Genomic DNA, 20,907 nt, shown 5'->3' with positions numbered 1-20,907 from the left:
GCAAATGAGCAAAAGGAGCATGGTAGAAACATGTGAGGCTATCTCCCAACATTTCCCCTAGCACATGTGTATGCTGTTTGTCTGCTAATTAGGTGACTTTTACTTGATTCTGGGTGAGCCTGTGCAATTGTTTTTCTTTTATTTTTATTTGTGCATATTTGCAGTACATACTGATTGCATTAATTGCAGGAAATTGGTGCATGTACCCAACACATCTTATTTTTTTTTTGTCTCCTTCCCTCCCCCCTTTCTCTCCCTCACTCCATCTCTTGGTGCCCTTTACAGTTGCTTTTCTTAATGCAGTTCACATATGTTCTATGTGATAACAGGTTATCTGCTCAAGAAATCTAGAGCCAAAGAGTACAGTGTATCTGAGAAGATATGATATTAGCTGGTTTATGAAAACATAATAGGGAAGTATAATATATATAACATATTGGCTAGGCTTGTAGTGATAGCCATTTAATGTGGGAGAAATTGTGATATACTGTTCATAAGTTTGCTTCACATTCTTTCATCTTAAAAATAAATTTCAAAATGAAGTAATATGCATTAATGAATTATTATTTTTAAATGTCCACTGCGTGAAGCTCTTTTCTCTCCTCCATTGAATATTTTCAATGAATTCTTCTATAAAAATTAGTTTTTATGTTTTTAAAATCACATACAAGCTTTGATTATATAAGTTTAGTGGATACTTGTTAAATTTAAATTGCTTTTGTTCTTATTTTTCTAGGATTCCGACATTTTATGACATGTCATTATCTAGAGCAATAATGAACATTGGCCTGTTTTGGATTAGCTGATGACCTTAAGAAATGATCCAGTAATACCTGCAACAGAGAACCAGAATTTACTCCATTTGGAGTGAACAGCTGAAGTTATTGCTGAATTTTCAAGATGACAGATCCAATGATGGACTTTTTTGATGATGCCAATCTTTTTGGTGAGACCTTGGAAGGTTTGTCAGATGATGCATTTGTACAACCTGGACCTGTTTCACTAGTTGATGAGTTGAACTTGGGTGCAGAGTTTGAACCTTTGCACATAGACTCACTGAATCATGTTCAAGGTACTCCAACACATCAGAAGATGACTGATTTTGAACAACTAAATCAGTTTGATTCAATGAAGTTTCACCAAGTTAATCAATCTTTTGGTAGCCCAGCTGAACATGTATTATCGCCACATTCTCAGTTTAATTGTTCTCCAATTCATCACCCCCAAAACCAACCCAATGGTTTGTTTCCAGATGTAGCAGATGGCAGCCCAATGTGGGGCCATCAGACAGCTACTAATATTTCTAATCAAAATGGATCCCCTTTTCATCAAGGACATTCACACTCTATGCATCAAAGTAAAAGCTTTGTTGCACACCATGACTTTGCCTTATTTCAGGCCAATGAACAACAAACACAGTGTACTTCACTACGTTCCCAGCAAAACCGGAATAATCTTAACACAGGCCAAAATTCTCTATGCCAGTCTAAAAATTTTATGGATGTTAATGTTTCTGGTCCACATAGAGTCAGTGTTAACCACCCACCACAAATTACTAATGCATCTACTTCACAACAGTCCCTTTCAATGCAATTTTCTCAAACGTCAAATCCTTCAGTACACTTTCTGAAGTGTAGCAGTCATCAAGAAGGAAATTTTAATGGACCTTCTCCAAATATGACTTCTTGTTCTGTCAGTAATTCACAGCAGTTTTCTTCACATTATTCCTTTTCCAGTAATCATATATCACCAAACAGTCTCCAGCCCTCTGCTGTTCTTACACCCAATCATACAAATCAGACTTTATCTGATTTTACTGGAGGTACTTCCTTTTCACCTCATAGAGGAATCAAACAAGAGTCTACTCAGCATATCCTGAACCCCAGTACATCATTGAATTCAAATAATTTCCAAATGTTGCATTCGTCACAGCCTCAGGGTAATTATAGCAATTCAAAATTATCTCCTGTGCACATGAACTTCCCAGATCCTGTTGACTCAGGAACTCAAATGGGCCACTTCAATGATCATGTAGAAACTAATGGCTTTTCATCTTTGGAAGAGAATTTACTTCATCAAGTGGAATCACAAACTGAGCCCTTCACAGGACTTGATCCAGAGGACCTCCTTCAAGAAGGGCTCCTTCCGCAATTTGATGAGTCAACATTTGGACAAGATAATTCAAATCATGTTTTAGATCATGATCTTGATCGACACTTTACTTCACATCTTGTAGCACGGCCTTCTGATATGGCTCAAACTCAGTTGCAATGTCAGGCTCGGAACTGGCATTCATCATTTTCTAATCATCAGCATTTACATGACAGAAATCGACTATGTTTACAGAGACAGGTATGTAGTTTTTTGTTTGTTTGCTCTTTGATTATTAGGTCTACAGTGGCTGTTACTCATGAGTTAATTTTATGTGAGGTCTTGAATTCTACTAAGTATATGTATTTTGACATAGGTTTATCTTGCTTTGAAAGTCTTACTGAAAGTAATTCACTGATGTGCTCAAAGCAATAGACTAATTTTTTTGTACTGAGCATTGAATCCAGGAGCACTTTACCATTGAGCTACATTCCCAGCCCTTTTTATTTTTTATTTTGAAACAAGATCTTACTAAGTTATCCAGGCTGGTCTCAAACTTTCTGTTTTTTTACCTCAGCATCCAAAAAGCTAAAATACAAGTGTGCACCACCAAGCCTATTTATGATTAATTTTAGCGGGTTATTTTATCAAAAACAAGCAAAAACCTAAATGAGAATAAAACAGACTAAGAGAACTTTATGGCAAATATGATACACAGAATATTAATATCCTTTAAAAAAGTCAATAAAAGTTGATTAGTAAAACTTAAGCTCTCAGTTGATAACAAGACTTATATCATGTAAGTTGAAATTTGTAGGAGGAAGGAACTAACAAAACCAAGATAATATGTAGCTTTAATAATGAAAATTTAATATTTTCATTTCTACATATTTTAAGCCAATTTTTAAAATGTTAACACATTTCAGACATGGTAGCACATATCTGTAATTTGAGCACTCTGAGTCTAAGGTAGGATAATTACAAATTTGAGCTCATCTTGCACAACTTAGAATCTTAGTGAAATCCTGTCTCAAAATACAAAAGAGTTGGGGATCATACAGGACAAGTGAAAATGGCATACCTTGTTACTGTATCCCTATTAGATGGGCTATTATAAGTATTTAAAAGACATCAAAGACTAATACTGTGAGTTTGTTAATTATGAGAGGAAAATCATAATTCAAGATTAAGATTACAGTAAAGTGCTTCAGAGTACAGGCTATGGTACCAGACCATATGAGTCTAGGATTCTCTTACTAGCTGTGTGTTATATAATTTATTTGTCTCTTTTTTTTCTCACTCTTAATATATGAAATATGAATAGGATCTATCAATACAGCTTAAAACTTTAACAGTCATAATGTGCTTAGTTTATAGTTATAAAATAATAAATGTTTTTATAATTATACTTTTTTGTACTATTGGTAATTAAACCCAGGATTGCTTTATCACTGACATACATCTTTAGGCCTTTTTTAATTTTTATTTTAGAACAGGATCCCACTGAGTTGCCCAGACTGGCCTTGAACCTGTGATCCTCCTATCTCAGCCTTCTGAGTTGCACCAGTCCTTCCAACTTAAATACACCCTTTTCTCCCATAGTAATGTGAAAATATACATGTGAAAAAAAGCCAGAAATAAGTTGTTTAAGGGTAGTATAATTAAACTGCCCTGGAATGAAACTTAGGACTTTAGGATTGCTAGGCAGACGTTGTGTCAAATCTTGTTAAAGACATGAAATGCATTAATGCTGGGCATAGTGGCACATGCGTGTAATCCTGGCACTCCAAAGGCTGAGGCAGGAAGATTATTGTGAATTCAAGGCTAGCCTGGGCTACATAGTGAATTCTGAACTGGCCTGAACTATGTAGTGAGACCTTGTCTCAAAAAATAAATACATAAATAAAATGAATTAACCCTTGGTTATCTATTAGAAACAGTAGACATTAAAATATACCATGGTTGGGGGCTGGGGATTTAGCTCAGCGGCATAAGCACCTGCCTTGCAAGCAGGCGGTCGTGAGTTCGATCCCCGGTACCGATAAAAAGGAAAAAAAAGACAAAAAAAAAAAAAAAAAAAAAAAATATACCATGGTTCTTGAAATTGATTGTTGAAAATCAGTTTTTAGGGGCTGGGGATTTAGCTCAGCGGCATAAGTGCCTGCCTTGCAAGCAGGCAGTCGTGAGTTCGATCCCCTGTACCGATAAAAAGGAAAAAGACCAAAAAAAAAAAAAAAAAAAAAAGAAAATCAGTTTTTATTTCAAAAGTTTAAAGTATTTGAATATCAAATCTTTCCCATTGTATCTATTTTAATTCTATTTCAAATAATATTTCAAACACAGTTTTTGTAATGTCTGGACAGATGTAGAGATACTTCAAGGCACTTGAGAAACCCATCTCCTCTTCTTATGATTTAAGTTGAGTATTATGATTTTGCTCCCTCTACTGGAGGAGGATCAAACATCTTATAGAGATCCTGCAAGAAAATCTCTAGCTTTGAACTTACTTCATTTATCCACTATCTTGTATGTAGACTTCCAATAAATTGTATTAATCACTTTGCCCATTGTATAATTGAAGTTATGAACCATAAAATTCATTAAATTTACTTTTTATCTTAATTTTGTTTTTCTAAGGCCAGTCATTATTTTAATTCATCTTTTCTCCCCTGTACTTTTCATTATCATCATAGTCTTTGCATCAAGATACATGTTAATCATAGTGATTTCTTTTTAAAGCTTAGTGTTACATACCTTTCCCATTTTAATTTTATATTAGTCTACCAAGAAAAAAATTTAAACTCAAATTATTTGAAGGCTGGACACGTTTCCATGATTAGCCAGGCTATGTAACAGTTGATGGCTTAATTCTTCCTACTGCATAAAGTAGATCTAGACCCTAGAGGGTGGAAATAGATTATAATTGTTTTTGAAAAGTATGCTACAAAGTGGATGGCTTATTATAAGCATGTTATAAAGTAAGGAGCAGTGTAGAAGTAAAAGAGGATCATTTTCTTTCAAGGAAAAACATTTCTGAAGAGTACCACTCTATAATTGTTTTCCCAAATGGTGTAAAATCTCAACATGAGCTTTACAGTAGGGTTTCTTTGAGGGACTAGTAATTGCCTAGTAAAGGAAGGGAGTGAGTATCTTGACCATCTGCGCCCTGGGGACTAGAAATGGAAAGTCTATTATCCAGTGGCTATGAAAGTAAGCTGAAGCTTGATTGGTACTGTACTGTCTAAGAGGTTTTTTTCTACAAGCAGACTGCTCATGTTCTTCTTACTTCACCAAAAAATTGTTTTTAAAGACACTTGGCAAGTTGTTCCTCAAGTAGGAAGGCTTAGAGAATTCTGGGCCATCATGGAATTCTAGAAGATTGGACAGTCTGTAGTAGTAGACAGAGGCTACTGTACCACTGGTCTGTAAAAAATCAGTGAAGACTGAAAGCATATGTCAAGTTTTCTAGAATGGAAATGTTCATGAATCTGAGCAGCATGAAGGCCATCTCAGTGATATACCTAGCCCACTGTGGTGGCCTTTACAAAGCCCTTCTCATTACTAAGTGCATTGTGGGCACAACACTCCTCAAGCCAAGACCCAGAAATACCTCTCTACTCTGCTGCTGCTTAGGAGTGGCATACTGGTCCCACTGTGGCACAATGATGGCAACATGCCTAAGGTACCAACTGTGGAGAGACAGATGAGCCTAGGCCATGGGAAGCAGAAAGGAGAAATAGAGCCAAGAGACAAAGCTTCTTACAATCAGTAGAGCAATCCCAGAATAGTCCAATTTGGAAAAAAATCTATGAAACTTTTCCTAGATGGCAGTAGAAAGTGTGGAAGATCCAGAACCTGAGGCAGAACACTGCACCTGAAAAGAATATCCCTCAAGCCACTTTTTCCTGTTGAAAGGCTATGGAGTACATACATGGTCAAATATTAGGGAAACCAAATAGATGGGGCCAGATGCTACTAGTTTCTGTGTCCATGCAAAAGATGCCCTTGAAGCAAGTCTAAAAGGGCATACATAGATAGTGTGTGACCATGTCCTTCAGCCATCAGGGAGCACATCAGTGCCGTTCTTCAGTCTAGCTGTGTTTGTTCTTTGACTTTGCCCTTGTTGGCAGTTACTCACTTGCCTTTTTCTTCCAGGAGGCGTACAAATTCAGCCAGTTCTACCCAGTCAGTTTCCTTGTTACTGGCAGGAGCTTCATTGCCTTTTACTACAAGTCCTTTGTGGGAACATACCTGACTGTACCTCAAAATCCTGTAGCTACAGATTGGGCAAAGATGGGGTCTCACAGCCCCAGGGGGCAGGGATCTTCCAGTGCTGGCAGACACAGAACTGTTGGGAATCAGGAGACGGTGAGAATCCAGTGCTGGCAGACACAGAACGGTTGGGAATCAGAAGACAGTGAGAATCTTTTTTTTTTTTTTTTTGTCTTTTTCTTTTTTTATCTGTACCAGGGATCGAACTCAAGGCCACACACTTGCAAGGCAAACTGCTTTTGCTGCTGAGCTAAATCCCCAGCCCCAGACAGTGAGAATCTTACATCCCATGCTTAGGTAGGATGCTATTTTGGAGACAGCCTGAATGTGACACAGTGGGAAGGTCTGGAGATGTTTATAGCCCTATAAGCTGGGTCCCTCCGGTGCTGCCTAGGTCAGCCTGAGTCTGTGTGCTGAAGCCCAGACCCTGTCCTGGAAAGCTCCAGGGAAACTAAGCACAGCCAAGGTCACCTGCTCTGTCTCATCATGCTGGAGACCTGTGGCTGAGTGGCCCCAATCAACATGATCTTGGATCTTAGGTGCCCTCCTCATGCCAGAAGGGGCACCTGTGTTTTGTTTTTTAACTCAAATTTTTCTATAGATGTTTTCCTGTCTTTAAAAAGTAGTAAAGACAGGTTGGAAATTTAAGTGCTATCCTAGTAGGCATCGGTTTCAATCCTTAGCACAGAATAAAAACTCAAATTCAGAAGGAATGGTAGTATAAATGGTAGTCTGTACTCGTCGCTTAGGGATACATGGTTATCTTTTTTTTTTTTTTTTTTTTTTTCCTAAAGACAAGGTTTCACTGTAGTCAGGCTGGCCTTAAACTTGCTATATAGACCAGGCTGACCTGAAATCCATAACCATTCTGTTGCCTCAGTCTTCCAAGTGCTAGAAGGCATATGCCACCATGCCTAGCATGTAAGAGAGATTATGAATTTTCAGACACATCATAGACAGTTTTTTAAAAATCAGCTTATCCTACACTGATAAATTAATAAAAATTTAAATCTCCCCCTTTTTGCTTCATAGTGTTCAACTTACTAACTACTTGGCTTTTGCTGATTGTTTTATTGTGACCAAAAATTTATAAAGGGTAGTGTGCTTGAATTACTTTGTTAACTAAGTCCAGTGCTTGCTTCAGCAGCAGTATTCTCAAATTAGAACAATACAGAGACCATCTGCATGGCCCCTATGCCAGGATGACATGCAAATTCATGAAACATTCTATATATTTTTTCAATCTGTTCTCAAGTTTCCTGTAACTTTTTTTTCAGTATTGGTGATTGAACCCAGGGCTCCATGTATGCTACACAACAGCTCTGTCCCTGAAGTTCATTCCTAGCCTTTAAATTTTTTATTATTTAGAGGTAGGGTTATGCTAAATTGCCAAGGATTCCCTTAAACTTGAGGTTCTCTTGCCTCAGCCTCCAGAGTATCTGGGATTACAGGTTCAAATTTCTTACATTTTTTAGTGTTAAAGGTTCAAATTTCTTATACTTTTTAGTGTTAAAAGTGATATTTGTAATCTTAGCACGCTGGAAGATTCTGGCAGTAGGATTACAAATTCAGGCCCAGGCTGGGCAATTTAGTGATTGAGCAAATTTGGCTGTTAGGGTGGGGGGTCAGTTTGATTGGCTTTGGGATCTGCTGGAGGGATTGGTGGAGCAGACTTCTGGGTGTGTCTGGGTGGGTAAAGAAGGCATGGCCCTGGGATCCTTATCTGTCCCTCGCTCCTTTCTCTGGCCCTGTTCCCCTGCTCTGCTTCCAGGCTTTCCTGAACTGAGCAGTTTTGCTCCACCATGCCCTTCTGCCATATTTCTGCCTTGGAGCCAGATGACCATGGACTGAATCCTTTTAAAATTGTAAGCCAAATCAAACCTCTCCTTCTTCAAATTGGGGATGTGGTGGGTATCTGGTCTAGCAAAGGGAAAGCTGACAAATGGAATCCCTGTCTGTTAACTTTTTTAAAGACTGAAAATGTAGCTCAGTGGAAAGGCCTTGGGTTCAATTCCCAGTACCACAAAAATGTGAGATTTGCGTTTTGTTTCTTGTGGTGGGGTAGAGGAAAGATGGAATGGTGGACAGGGAATAGTTAGTAGGTAATTATGTAATGGATTATCATTATGTAATGGAATATCATTTTTATATTTACTGAGTTGTAGGTCAAATAGCCTAAATATATGAAATTCGGATGGTTTAATCTGTAAAAATTATGATGGGTTTTGACAGCATGTAAGTTTTTTTTGCCCTTGAAATATTTGGCAAGTTCTGGATGGTTAGGGTACTATTAACTGACTCATATCAATAAGGAGTTCTTAAAAATTTGTGATGCCAAGCGCCTGCCTTGCAAGTTGCAGTCGTGAGTTCGATCCCCGATACTAATAAAGAGGAAAAAGACAAAAAAAAAAAAAAAAGAGAAATTTGTGATGCCTCTTCAGACAATATAGAAAGAAAATTTTGGGATTTTTAAAAAAATCAATTTCTGTAACTAATAACAATTTGAAATTTAATATAAAAGAATTTTAGAGATTTAAAATAATAGAATGGCATAATTTTTTTAATTCATAAAAAATAAATGAGCTATATTTTGTTATAACTTAAAAGTATTCTTTAATCTGCTGGTTGAGACATCACTGATTTTTAAGAACTCTAGAAAACAAGAATAAAGATGTTGGGTGGTAAAGGACTATTTCTAAGCTATGTTTTTTCTTGTTCCTCAATTGAAGTAGAATAATTGTAGATGTAATTTCAAATATCTTAGCATACCTTGATATCTTTTTTTTTTGAAGTCTTTTATCAGTTGTGAAAAAAATACTGATGAGATCACTTTTGATATACTTGACTTTGGAATTTAATTACTTAGAACTAAGTCTGATAGCAAGCATGAGGTCCTGAGTTTGATCCCCAATACCAAAAAAAAAAAAGTCTGAATGCCAAGGAGAAAGGCTTGCAATTTGGATAGCAAGTATTTCTAAATATTTTTATCTGCAAACAAGCTGGAAAATACTAGCTTATCCTCATTTCAAATTTTTAGAGCAAAGGAATTTTGAGAGAATAACACTGAAGTTTTCATTGCTTTCAAGACAAATGTTTTCTGCTTGTTTTATAACACGCTGTTTAAGTTTTGGCATACTTGTCAAGTAGAAATAACATGGAGCATTGTGTGATCTTTTAGTGTTTATAGGTTTAGTAAAGAAATTCTATACCAGTGAATTATATAGGATGGGTCTGAACTAGCAATCAAAATAGGAGCTAGAATGCCTTGCTGGCATTTTTATTCCAATGAAATTTTTTTAATAGTTCAGAAACTCTTAAAAAATGCCCAAAGACAAGTTGGGCATGACATCCATGTAAGGCGTATTTTAAGATAGTCTTTTTTGATAAATTCAATTCATGATTATTATAAATAAATAGATCATATAGAAAATGGATGGAAAATAAGTTAATTTTAGTATCATTACCAAAATATAGCCCTTGTTGATATTTTGCTATATTATCTATTATGATCTATTGTCTTTTTTTCTCTTATCCTTCAATTTCTTTTTTTTTTTTTTTTTAAACGGGACTGGGGATCAAACTAATGATCATGTGCTTGCAAGGCAGGCGCTTATGCCGCTGAGCTAAATCCCCATCCCTCCAATTTCATATTTTTGCATGTTTAAGAAATAAAATTGAGATCATACAATTTTGGGGAAGTTGGTTTTTAAACTGTTATTACTATGTTTTCTACATTTTTCATGTTATTAAATCTTTTTCTGAAAATGATTTTAAATGGCTGAACAGTTTGCTAGTATGTGGTTGCTAAAGTACAATATAAAAGATACTTAACATAATCAAAACTTGTATACTTCACATGTATTAATAACAAAAGGTAATACTGTACACAAATAGTCCCTTTATTTTGACATGATGGTTTCTGTCAGTTCAATTGAAAGTGAGAGACAAAAGTTAGTTATGAGCTTCAAATCATGCAACCAGTGGCCATATCTCATTTAATTCAATTGGAGTCCATTTTCACTTTACCTCAAAATACATTATTGTATTAAACAACAACAATAATAATGGACTAAATGATTTCCCCTTCTTCTTAACAAATATACTGTTTAAAAAAAAAAAAACTGGCTTTAAACCTTGTTTTTTCATTACCAAGCTCAAATCCAAAGCTTTGGTCAAGTACACTATCAAGTAAGCTACATCTCCAGCCCTTTTTCAGATTTTATTTTAGACATGTATAAATACCGTATAGTGTCCCTAGTTTAAGAAATGATAAGAGTACATAAGATGGGGCTGGGGGTTTAGCTCAAGGCATAAGCACCTGCCTTACAAGCAGGCAGTCATGAGTTCGATCCCTGGTACCGATAAAAAGGAAAACGACAAAAAAAAAAAAAAAAAAAATTTTTATGTACTCTTTTTTTTTTTGGTCTTTTTCCTTTTTATCGGTACCAGGGATCGAACTCAAGACTGCCTGCTTGTAAGGCAGGCGCTTATGCCGCTGAGCTAAATCCCCAGCCCCAAGAGTATGTAAGATTTTATGGTAATCATGATTCCCCATTACATTTCTTTGAAGCCTTATAATGTTTTCATTCATTATTTAGAATGGTTTTATTCTGTTTTGTTTGATTTTGTTATCCGTGATGGTATGAACAGCTATTTTTTTTCTGTTTTTAAAAATTTTATTTAAAAAAAGACAAAACAGAAAATAGGTAGAAATAATACATACGTTCAGAGAAAAAAATAAACAGAAATCACTAGTTGATGTTTACATATTGTCGTTTTACAAACAGATGTGCAGCGTACAAGAGTGGAACATGTAAAGTGGGAATTCAAATAGTGAGACTGCAAACATTAGTAACATGGTTGTCAATCCTACACTCTTAAACATACATGCAGTTATCCATATCTTCATTTATGTTTACATTAAACAAACTAAAGCAAGTTAAAATCATTCTGAACAAATAATGGTATTGCTAGATTTCACATCATGACACTCCGTGATCAGCACTGGGTACTGTAGTGTTTTTTTTTTTTTTTTTTTTTTTAATTTTTAAAGAAAAACTAAACAAAACAGAAAATGGGTAGAAATAATACATAATTTCAAAGAAAAAAATAAACAGTAAGAAATCACTAGTTGATGATTACAGGTTGTCTTCTTACAAATCGTTATTCAAGGTACTAAAGTGGAGCATATAAAGGGGAGATTCAGACAGTGAGATTGTGCCTAGTTCTGTTCAACTATCCAACAAAAACTTAGAAATATGGTTATCAGGGCTGGGGATTTAGCTCTGCGGCATAAGCACTGCCTTGCATGCAGGCGGCTGTGAGTTCAATCCCCGGCACCGATTAAAAAAATATATATATATGGTTATCAATCCTATACACTTAAACATACATGCAGTTAATTCATATCTTCAATTATGTTGAGATTGAATAAACCCAAGCAGGCTAATACACCCTGAACAAAGAATAATACTTTTGCTGGGTTTCACATTATGACACTCCAAGATCAGCACTGGATATTTTAGTGTCTCTTCAAAGTATCTGTTCATTTCATCATGTGTCATAAGATCATTTCTCGTAAACTGTTTATAGATTCTACACATGCATGAGTCTTAATTTGTATTTCTATCCTTTCTATATTAGAGGGAGAAACAAAACAATGCAAGGCAAAACAAAACATTTCTATAAACACATGAAATGAAAAAAACATATTAAGACCATTGTACAAAGAGTTCTACCATGGTTCCTGTGTTGTCTCTTGTTATCTCCAAAAGAATTGACTATATCATCAGACACAGTATAATTGAATATATCAGTACATAACAGTATTAATAAAAACACAACTTTGTATATACTATAGAACTTCAAAATCTGGCAGTTATCAAACTAGAATGTGTATCATAGAGTCTTGTCATTATCAGTTTAGTTGCCTATACTCTCTGACATGATACTATCAATCATATCAGTTTTGAATAAAATCTTCTCTGCTTCATTTTTGTATGTTCTTTTATTGCCATAAGTTGTCTGCTTATCTTTTTCATTCTGATTTTTGCTCCATTCATTGAGGCCTCTCTGCCACTGTTCATGGAATCCTAGTACTTTTCTCTCTCTCTAGAATGCCCTGCAGTATTCTTTGTAGAGTGGGATTGGTGGTCGTGAATTTCTCAATTTCCTCTTTGTCTTGGAAGCATTTTGTTTCTCCATTAATTTCTAGAGACAGTTTAGCAGAGTATATCAATCTGGGCTCGAGGTTATTTTCTTTCAAAGCTTGGAATATTTCACTCCAGGCTCTTCTTGACTTGATGGTTTGTTTCGAGAAGTTGGCTGTTATTCTGATGGGCCTGCCTTTATAGGTAATCTGTTTCTTGTCTCTAACAGCTTTTGATATTCTGATGAATGAGCCCCTTCTGCTGCTGTTCCTGAAACCATGCTCTTTGTTGGTTTCTCTCTCTCTGTAGAATGTCCTTCAGTATTTTTTGTAGGGTTGGTTTGGTGGTCATGAACTCCCCCAGTTCCTCTTTGTCATGGAAGTATCTTATTTCTCCATTAATTTTGAGAGCTAGTTTTGCAGGATACATCAATCTGGGCTGGAGATTATTTTCTTTCAGGATTTGGAATACTTCACTCCAAGCTCTTCTTGCTTTGATGGTTTGTGTCGAGAAGTCTGTCTGAGATTCTGATGGCTTTTCCTTTATAGGTGATCTGTTTTTCTCTGACAGCTTTTAATATTCTGTTCTTGTATTGAATTTCTGGGATCTTGATTATTATATGTCTGGGTGTAGATCTGTTTGTGGTTATAGCTGGCTGGAGTTCTGTATGCCTCATCTGAATATCATTTCCTTTTCCTATGCTTGGAAAGTTCTCTTTAATTATTTCTGTAAATAGCCTTTGTATTTCATTTGTGTTTACCCCTGCTTCTTCACTCACATTTTTTATTCTTACATTATAGATCCTCCTGGCATTCTAGCCTTTGTATTGTTACTTCCTAGTTCCTTGTTATTTTTAAGAGATCCTTTCACAATCACAAGCTACAAATCTGTCTTCAAGGTTTGCTAGTTTTATCTTTAGTTTCTTTCAAGCAGTTTTGCCAGCTTTCAATGAGTTTTTGATTTCCTGGTAATTACTTTGACTCTGTTTCATCTATTCTAAATTTTTTTTATATTCTTTATTGAAGGTTTCCCTCCTTTTTTTGTGCTCCTCTATTCTTTCATCTATTATCTTCTTTAGAGGTGCTTAGCGATTGTTTTATTATGTTTCTCATGTCTTCTTTTACCTGTAATAAATTCTCATATCTTCTCTTACCTGTTCTAAGTTCTTTTATAGTTTCATGGAGTTGTTTCTTTATTTCAATTGCTATTGCTTCAAAGACTGCAGGTGTACAACTCTCTATCTCTTCTGTGTTTACATCTCCTGGACCAGTACCGCTTGGGTTGGAGGCCAGAGACTGCCTTTTGCTTCTTCCTCTTGTTATGTTCCTGGTTTCTGCCAGACAAGTGGGTAGCAGGGTCCCCGGCATTTCTGTTATTGGTTATAATTACTGTGAAGTGTGTTGGTTGGGTATTTCTGCTATTTGCTGCTTTCCCTAGTCTGTTGGTGGCTACTGGAGTATAAGCAGGAGCGGGTAGGATGGCCTCTGCTTTAGGGAAACCTTGGCAGTGGCTATTGGACTGCGCAGAGGGGCAGGACTCAGTCCAAGTAGTTTCCACCAGTCTGCACCCAGTCAAGAGTGGCTCAGCGAAACCAGCTGCAGTTCGTCTCCAGGCTTAACCTGCCCAATTCCAAAATGGTGCCTGGCCAATTTCCCACTCCCGTGGGAAAACTGAGTCCCACACACTCACCTCCAGCCAGTGTAGTTCTCTGGTCTGCTGCTCCCGTCTTCTATCCTGTCTCCCTGCCAAGGCCTTCAGGCTTGCTAGCCACCAGCTTTACTGTGCCCATGCATCTCTGGATTCCAACAGCGCTTGTGGCATGGTGTGGTTTCAACTCTAGTAAAAATGCCGCCAGCTACGGCCTTTTTTTTTCTTTTACTTTCTTTCTTTTAATTCTCTCAGTGGGCTTCAGTTCTCACTTTTCCTTCTTGTCTTCTCCAGAATGCTATATTCCAGCATCTGGACTGTTTCTCTCAGAGAAGCTTTTTACTCTGCTGCTTACTGTTCCGCCATCTTCCCAGACCTCCCCTTCCCACCTCTACTGATTTGTTTTTTTTATGATAAGTTAGATATGCTTCTAAATGTCAAAGTGGGCTAAATATAGGCAGGTGAAATGCTTTTAAAATTTTATATGTAAAACAGTGTCTCAATATCATACTAGAAGAATTATCATTTTAGCATACTATTTAATATCTTTAGTTGGTAGTAATCTTGAAAAAGTTGATGATGACAAGTTTTTCTGATAAAAAAATTTAAAAATTTACTATACCTAAGTATCACATATACTTGATATAGCTTGCATCTTTTAGTTATATCAGTATTTGATTTTATTGTAACAAAACTGATGGATTTGAGATTAATTTTTTATTTAATGATTTAATTCTTAATTGGTTAATTTGATTTATTATAGGACCAATATAATTTTTTCTATTTTTTTTCTTTTAACGTTGTTATTAGTGTATGTTTGCATATATAACAATTACATTCATCATGGGCAGCTGGTACAGATACATAAAATTTTGACTTCCTTTCCTTTTCCTCCTCCCCTCTCTCTTCATTTATTGGTCCCCTTTGCAAAAGATGTCTCCCTGTTTCCTATAACCCATCTTTTATTTTTCTCTTTAAATTAATTATATGCTAAGTTTCTCAGAGAGAGAAAGCACATAACATTTAAGCTTGTGCATGTAATTTTTTTCACTTCACGTTGGTCTGAAGGTACATTCATTTTCCCTCAAATGACTCAAATTTATTCTTTTTGGCAGTGTAGTCCTGTCTTGTGTATAAATACATTTTCTTTATCCATTCACTTGTTGATGCAGGTAGGCTACTTCCAAGATTTAGCTATTATGAGTTGTACTGCAGTAAACAAAAGTATGCGTATGTCATTGTAATATGATATCTAACTCTTTCTGGTAGATAGATACCTAGAAGGGGAATAGCTGAGTCTAACAGGAGAATGTGTTTTGGAGACACTTTCATCTAAACTGCCATTGTCTGGAAAAATAACATTGATGAGAACTGTTCATCTGGGTCTACTGCAATTTCTGTTGCAATTCAATGGTATGTTTGAATTACAGGATTCTTTTAGGTTCTAGGAGAGCAAATTGTCACATTTTTGATTTTCAGATAAATCTAGTCTTTATTTAAAATAAGATGCATAATAATTTGAACTATAAGAAAGAAATCTAGCCTAGTTAAATGAAAAGGTAAATTTAGCTGGACAGAGTGACACTTACCTGTAATTCCAGCTACTTTGGAGACTGAGGCAGGAAGACCAAGAGTTTGAACCTTATCTGGGCAACTTAGCAAGACTCTGTCTCAAAAAAAATAAAAAGGGTTGGGGATGTAGTTCAGTGGTACAGCACCCTTGTGTTTGTCTGCAGTGTTGCAAAAATAAAAATAAAAAAAGTAGTTTTTAAAAAATGGTTAAAGTCAAAATAATTTGTCTACTTACAAGTATGAGTTCCTAAAACAAAATAAAAATAATCAGTTTCCAGAACAACCCACATATTGTTACGCCATGTAGCACTACAAGGAAGTACAAAGTAAAATAAAAGCACTCATATACCCACTGTCTAGGTTTAACTGATGTAACATTTGTTTCAAATGTTTTCATTTAAAAAAAAAATAACCTACAGATAACCTTTGAAATTCCTAGTCCCATTTATCTTTCTGAGCAGACCCCTATTCTGATACTGTCACATGTACTTTTCCCTTTGGGTATAACTTCATAGTGTGTGTGTGTGTGTGTGTGTGTGTGTGTGTGTACGTACCTCTAGGGAAAGCCTTGCATGCGGTAGCCCATGTCTGTAAACCCAACACTGGGAGGCTGAGGCAAAAGGATAAGTTGGAACCCTGTTTGGAAAAATTAAGAGTCTTGGGGAGACCCTTTTTCAACAAACAGAAAAAGCCTGGGGATGTGAGTTCAGTCGCCGGTGCCACTATCCCTGCTCCCAATCCAAGGAGGCAAGGGAAAGGAAGAGAGGAGAGGGTTATTGTCTGATGGTATATTGAAAAGACAGATTTGGGGGCGGGGAACTTAGCTCAGTGGCATAAGCACCTGCCTTGCAAACAAGCGGTCGTGAGTTCATCCCCAGTACAGAGTAAAAAAAAGAAAAGAAAAGACAGATTTAATGCAAATATGTAAGTCATTAGCATCTATTTAATGCCATTTGACGCTTGTCAGTTTATTTTTTTCTTTATTTTTTTCATTAAAACTGTTGTATATTTAGGGCCATACATGTAGCTTGCCTAGCATACATGAGGCCCTGGATTCCATTCTCAGCATCACAAAAGCAACTTCAACAAGAACCGTGATAACTGAAAAAATTGCATAATTAGTTATTTATACTCAGTCTTTTTTGTAATCAGAAATTGAACTCACAACCTCACACTTGCCAGGCAGGTGCTGTGCTGTTGAGCTATATTCCCGGCTGTTGTAAAATTAGTTATTAACAGTAAAACAAAATAGTAGCTTTAGAGTTGGGTAGCCCTAGGTTTTATATTCCTTTCTTCTAATTACCTGCTATGTAACCTTGGGCAAATTTGTTAATCTTTCTAAACTTTAACATCCTCCACCATAAAATGTGGATAATACTGGGACCACACATGTAAGATTGTTTTTTGTAGTCACGTGAACTAATTCATGTCGTATTTATTGTGATACCTGGCCATCTTTTTTGAGTATCTATTTTTTAAACTCTTAAAAATACTTTATTTAATCTTTATTAATCATTAGAAGAGAGTAATATGACATAAAAAGAAAAGATACAGATTTGTGTAATGATTTTTGTCATGGATTTTCTTTATTTTCTATTGTGGTGCTGGCAATTGAACCCAGGGACTTGCATGTGTGAGGCAAGTACTCTATCACAGAGCTATACTCTAGCCCTGGACTAGTTTTAAAATAAGAGGAAATACTTTTATTTTAGTGAATGGATGGTGTTGATGCTAAGATTTAAGAAGTGCAAAAGCCAGGGAAGTGAAAACTTGGGAAGGGAAAAGCCACAATAAAAGTTATGTTAGGCTAGCCTGATTTGAAGTAGACAGACTGGAAGCATGACTACAGTGAGCCACTGTAGGTGAGATGTCCACAGTCATTTGAAAGATTTAAAACTAGAAAGCAGAAGATGCAAATTTGGGAGAGTACTGGTACAAAGTCATAAGTGATAGCTGAAGCTGTGGTACAAGACAATGAAGTAAAAAATGTAGCATGAGAAAACAAATCAAAAAGAAGAAAGGAATTAAAAAATAATTATTTCTAAGACTTTGTATAGTAGCTAAATCCATAGGTACAGATTCCAGAAAAAGCCGTGAACAGTATCAGACATTAAAAGATATTTGAACATAATAAAAACAGATAAATGATTATTGAATAGACATGGGAAATAATGGATGACTTTCAACCAAATGATTTTTTTTTTTTTTTTTTTTTGTCTTTTTTGTTTTTATCGGTACCAGGGATCGAACTCACGACTGCCTGCTTGCAAGGCAGGCGCTTATGCCGCTGAGCTAAATCCCCAGCCCCCGATTTTTTTTTTTTTTAATGGAGAAACAGGAACCAAATCAAAAGAAGTTCAAAAGTGGAAAGAAAATGAGGATACCAGCTGAGATATGTTGTTATGGAGGGAAAAAGAATCTTGAAAGCTAAAAGAAGGAAGAAAGCATAAATATGTAAAACGTTACTGTATTTTAAAACTTTCAGGATTGCAATATATGTATTGCAATTTGCACACTATTAGTATTGCACATTGTTAGTATTTCAAACTTCCGATTATTGTTTTGGCATTCTTAGAAGCCATGTCATGATGGCTGTGCATAGTAGTGCACACCTATGATTATAGTCACTCAAGCCAAGGCAGAATGATGGTAACTTTGAGTCCTGTCTTGGCAATTTAGCAAAACCTTACATCCAAATAAAAAGGAAATGTGATTCAGTGGTAAAGTGCCTGCTTAGCATGTGTAAAGGCCTGGATTGAAATCCCCAATACTGAAGGAAAAAAAGAAAAAGATAATGATGTATTTATACATAGAAGGAGTTAATTTTGGTGGTTTGTGCAGTCTTACTTAGTTTTACTGTAAAATTGAGTAAGTTACAATTTTTGGGGTTTTTTTTTTGTTGTTTTTTGTGTGTAAGTTACAATTTGTAATTTGACCTGAAGATTATGCAGAAAGCGTTAATGGGTGAAATAGGCTTTTGATTAACAGAGGAATTGCTTGGTTTAAAAAGTACATTAGAATAAAAAATATATGGTTCTTTAAGTGGTTATAATTTTTTTTTTTTTTTGTACCAGGGATCAAACTCACAACTGTGTGTTTGCAAGGCAGGCACTTGTGCCGCTGAGCTAAATCCGCAGCTCCTGTTATAACAATATTTAATCACAGTGTAAAGTTTATTATTGCATTTGATTATTTTTATAAATATTATTCTTTTAAAAAAATTGTTCTATCTAGATGTGATTTACATAGTGTACAATTCTCCCACTTAACATATATAATTCAGTCGTCTTCAGTAGTTTTGTGGGGCTGCACATTGACCACCAGATTAATTTTTTTTTTTTTTTTGTCTTTTTCGTTTTTATTGGTACCAGGGATCGAACTCAGGACTGCCTGCTTGCAAGGCAGGTGCTTATGCCCCTAAGCTAAATCCCCAGCCCCTCACCAGATTAATTTTTAAAGCATTCTTATTATTCCCAGAAACCTCATACTTACTAATAGTCACTCTCCATTTTCTTCTATCTCCCCCAAACCGTCAGCAAATACCAATCTGCTTTCTGAATATAGATTTGCTTATTCTGGATAAATAAATGGAATCATGTAATATGTACTCTTTCCTCGATGGACTTTTTCACTTGCTGAAATGTTTTACAATTAATTTATATCATAGCATATAATACTTTTTTATTTTTATTGCCAAATCATAATCCACTGTATAAATCTGTATTTTTTTTTTTTACTTATTCATCAGCAACAGATATCTCTTTTCACTTTCTGATTATTATGGAAAATATTTCTGTAAAATTCATAGGCAAGTTTTTATTTCTCTTTAGTATATACCTAAGAATGGAATTGCTGGATCATATGAAAATTCTGTTTTTAACTTTTTGAGTAACTTTCAGTTTGTTTTCCAGAATGACTATGCCACTATACATTCCCAGTAGTACCTAAAGGTTCCAATTTTTTCATACTTGCCAACCTTTGTTTTTATGTTTTTTTTTTTTTGTGTGTGTGTGTGTGTTATAGATATCTTGAAAGTGTAGAGTACAATATTGTCCCATTGTAGTTTGACTTCCTTTTTTGGGGGTGGGTACCTGGAATCGAACTCACAACCTTGCACTTGCCAGGCAGGTACTTATGCCATTGAGCTAAATGCTTGGCCCTGACTTATTTTTGTGGATTGCTGAATGTCAAGCATCTCTTTCTGGACTCATTAGTGATTTGTTTATTTTAAAGAAATACCTAGATATTTTACTAATTTTTAAATTCGGTTATCTTTTATTATTGAATTGTGAGAGTGCCTTCTCCCAGTAACTGGGAATTGAACCCAGGTCCCTATGCATCGCCAAGCTAGTATTCTGTCACAGAGCTATACAAATAGTGTTGTACAAATTCTTTATATATTCTAGATGTAAGTCTCTTATATTTGATTTGCAAATACTTTCCTTAGGAATTTTTAAATATAAGGGATTGTGTCTTCTGCATATAAAAATAATCTAACTTCTTGCTTTGCAGTCTATTCTTTAAAATTTGTTTTTCTTTTCTAATTGCTTTGAACAGAATCTTCAGAACAGTATTGAATAAAAATGGGAAGAACAGATATTCTTGTCTTGGTTTTAATATTAGGAAAACCATTTAGTCTTTCACCATTAAATATGTTAGTTGTGGAATTTTTGTAGATGTTCTGTTTAGAGGTTGTGGGTATTCTAGTCCTAATCTGGTGGGTATACTTACTATTAAGAGATGTTGCATTTTCATAAATTCTTTTTCTTCATTATTTCTTGTAACATGATGTTTTTATTCATTATGCTGAAAAGTTATAATAATTGATTTTCTGATAATACATTAGCTTTTGCATTTTATATATATATATATATATATATATATATATATATATATATATATCCTACCTGTTCTTTATATCTGTCTTGTCTGCTCATATTTCTCTGTGGACTAGATTTGCTGGTTTTGGTGGCATATTAATAGATTGCATCTGTAATTTGTTTTGCTTTATTTTTGTTTTGGTCTGTAATTAAAGTTCATTATTTGTATTAGTGTTTGTTTTTAATAGGTCATCCTGATTGATTGCATTTAACAGAATAAAACACCAAAGTATTTTTACAGATTTCAGTTGGAAATTAATGTGTTTGCAGATTGTAATATTTTTTCTGAATTTTGT

General features: G+C 35.3%; 1 protein-coding gene and 1 non-coding gene across 19 annotated transcripts in view; both read left to right on the top strand.

Annotated features, from left to right (window-relative positions):
* Window positions 1-20,907, top strand: part of Chd9 (chromodomain helicase DNA binding protein 9) — a 243,065-nt gene that overhangs the window by 96,287 nt on the left and 125,871 nt on the right. For 13 of the 18 annotated variants that reach the window (XM_063247111.1, XM_063247105.1, XM_063247114.1 and 10 more), the window contains one exon: window positions 737-2,352. In XM_063247111.1, coding sequence (XP_063103181.1) covers window positions 901-2,352 — 1,452 coding nt within the window. In that variant the 5' untranslated portion in view covers window positions 737-900. Of the gene's footprint in view, window positions 1-736; window positions 2,353-6,246; window positions 6,460-8,134; window positions 8,229-20,907 lie in introns of those variants that run through there. The other 5 variants (XM_063247122.1, XM_063247119.1, XM_063247121.1 and 2 more) reach the window with 4 other exon arrangements.
* Window positions 7,496-7,600, top strand: LOC111753893 (U6 spliceosomal RNA). Its single transcript, XR_002788662.1, has one exon. It is a non-coding gene; the product is annotated as a U6 spliceosomal RNA (small nuclear RNA).

Source organism: Cavia porcellus, unplaced genomic scaffold (genome assembly GCF_034190915.1).
Source record: "Cavia porcellus strain 051 isolate PalLab524CR breed Dunkin Hartley unplaced genomic scaffold, mCavPor4.1 scaffold_4, whole genome shotgun sequence".
NCBI classification, from domain to species: domain Eukaryota; kingdom Metazoa; phylum Chordata; class Mammalia; order Rodentia; family Caviidae; genus Cavia; species Cavia porcellus.
This window is presented reverse-complemented; position numbering and strand designations above follow the sequence as displayed.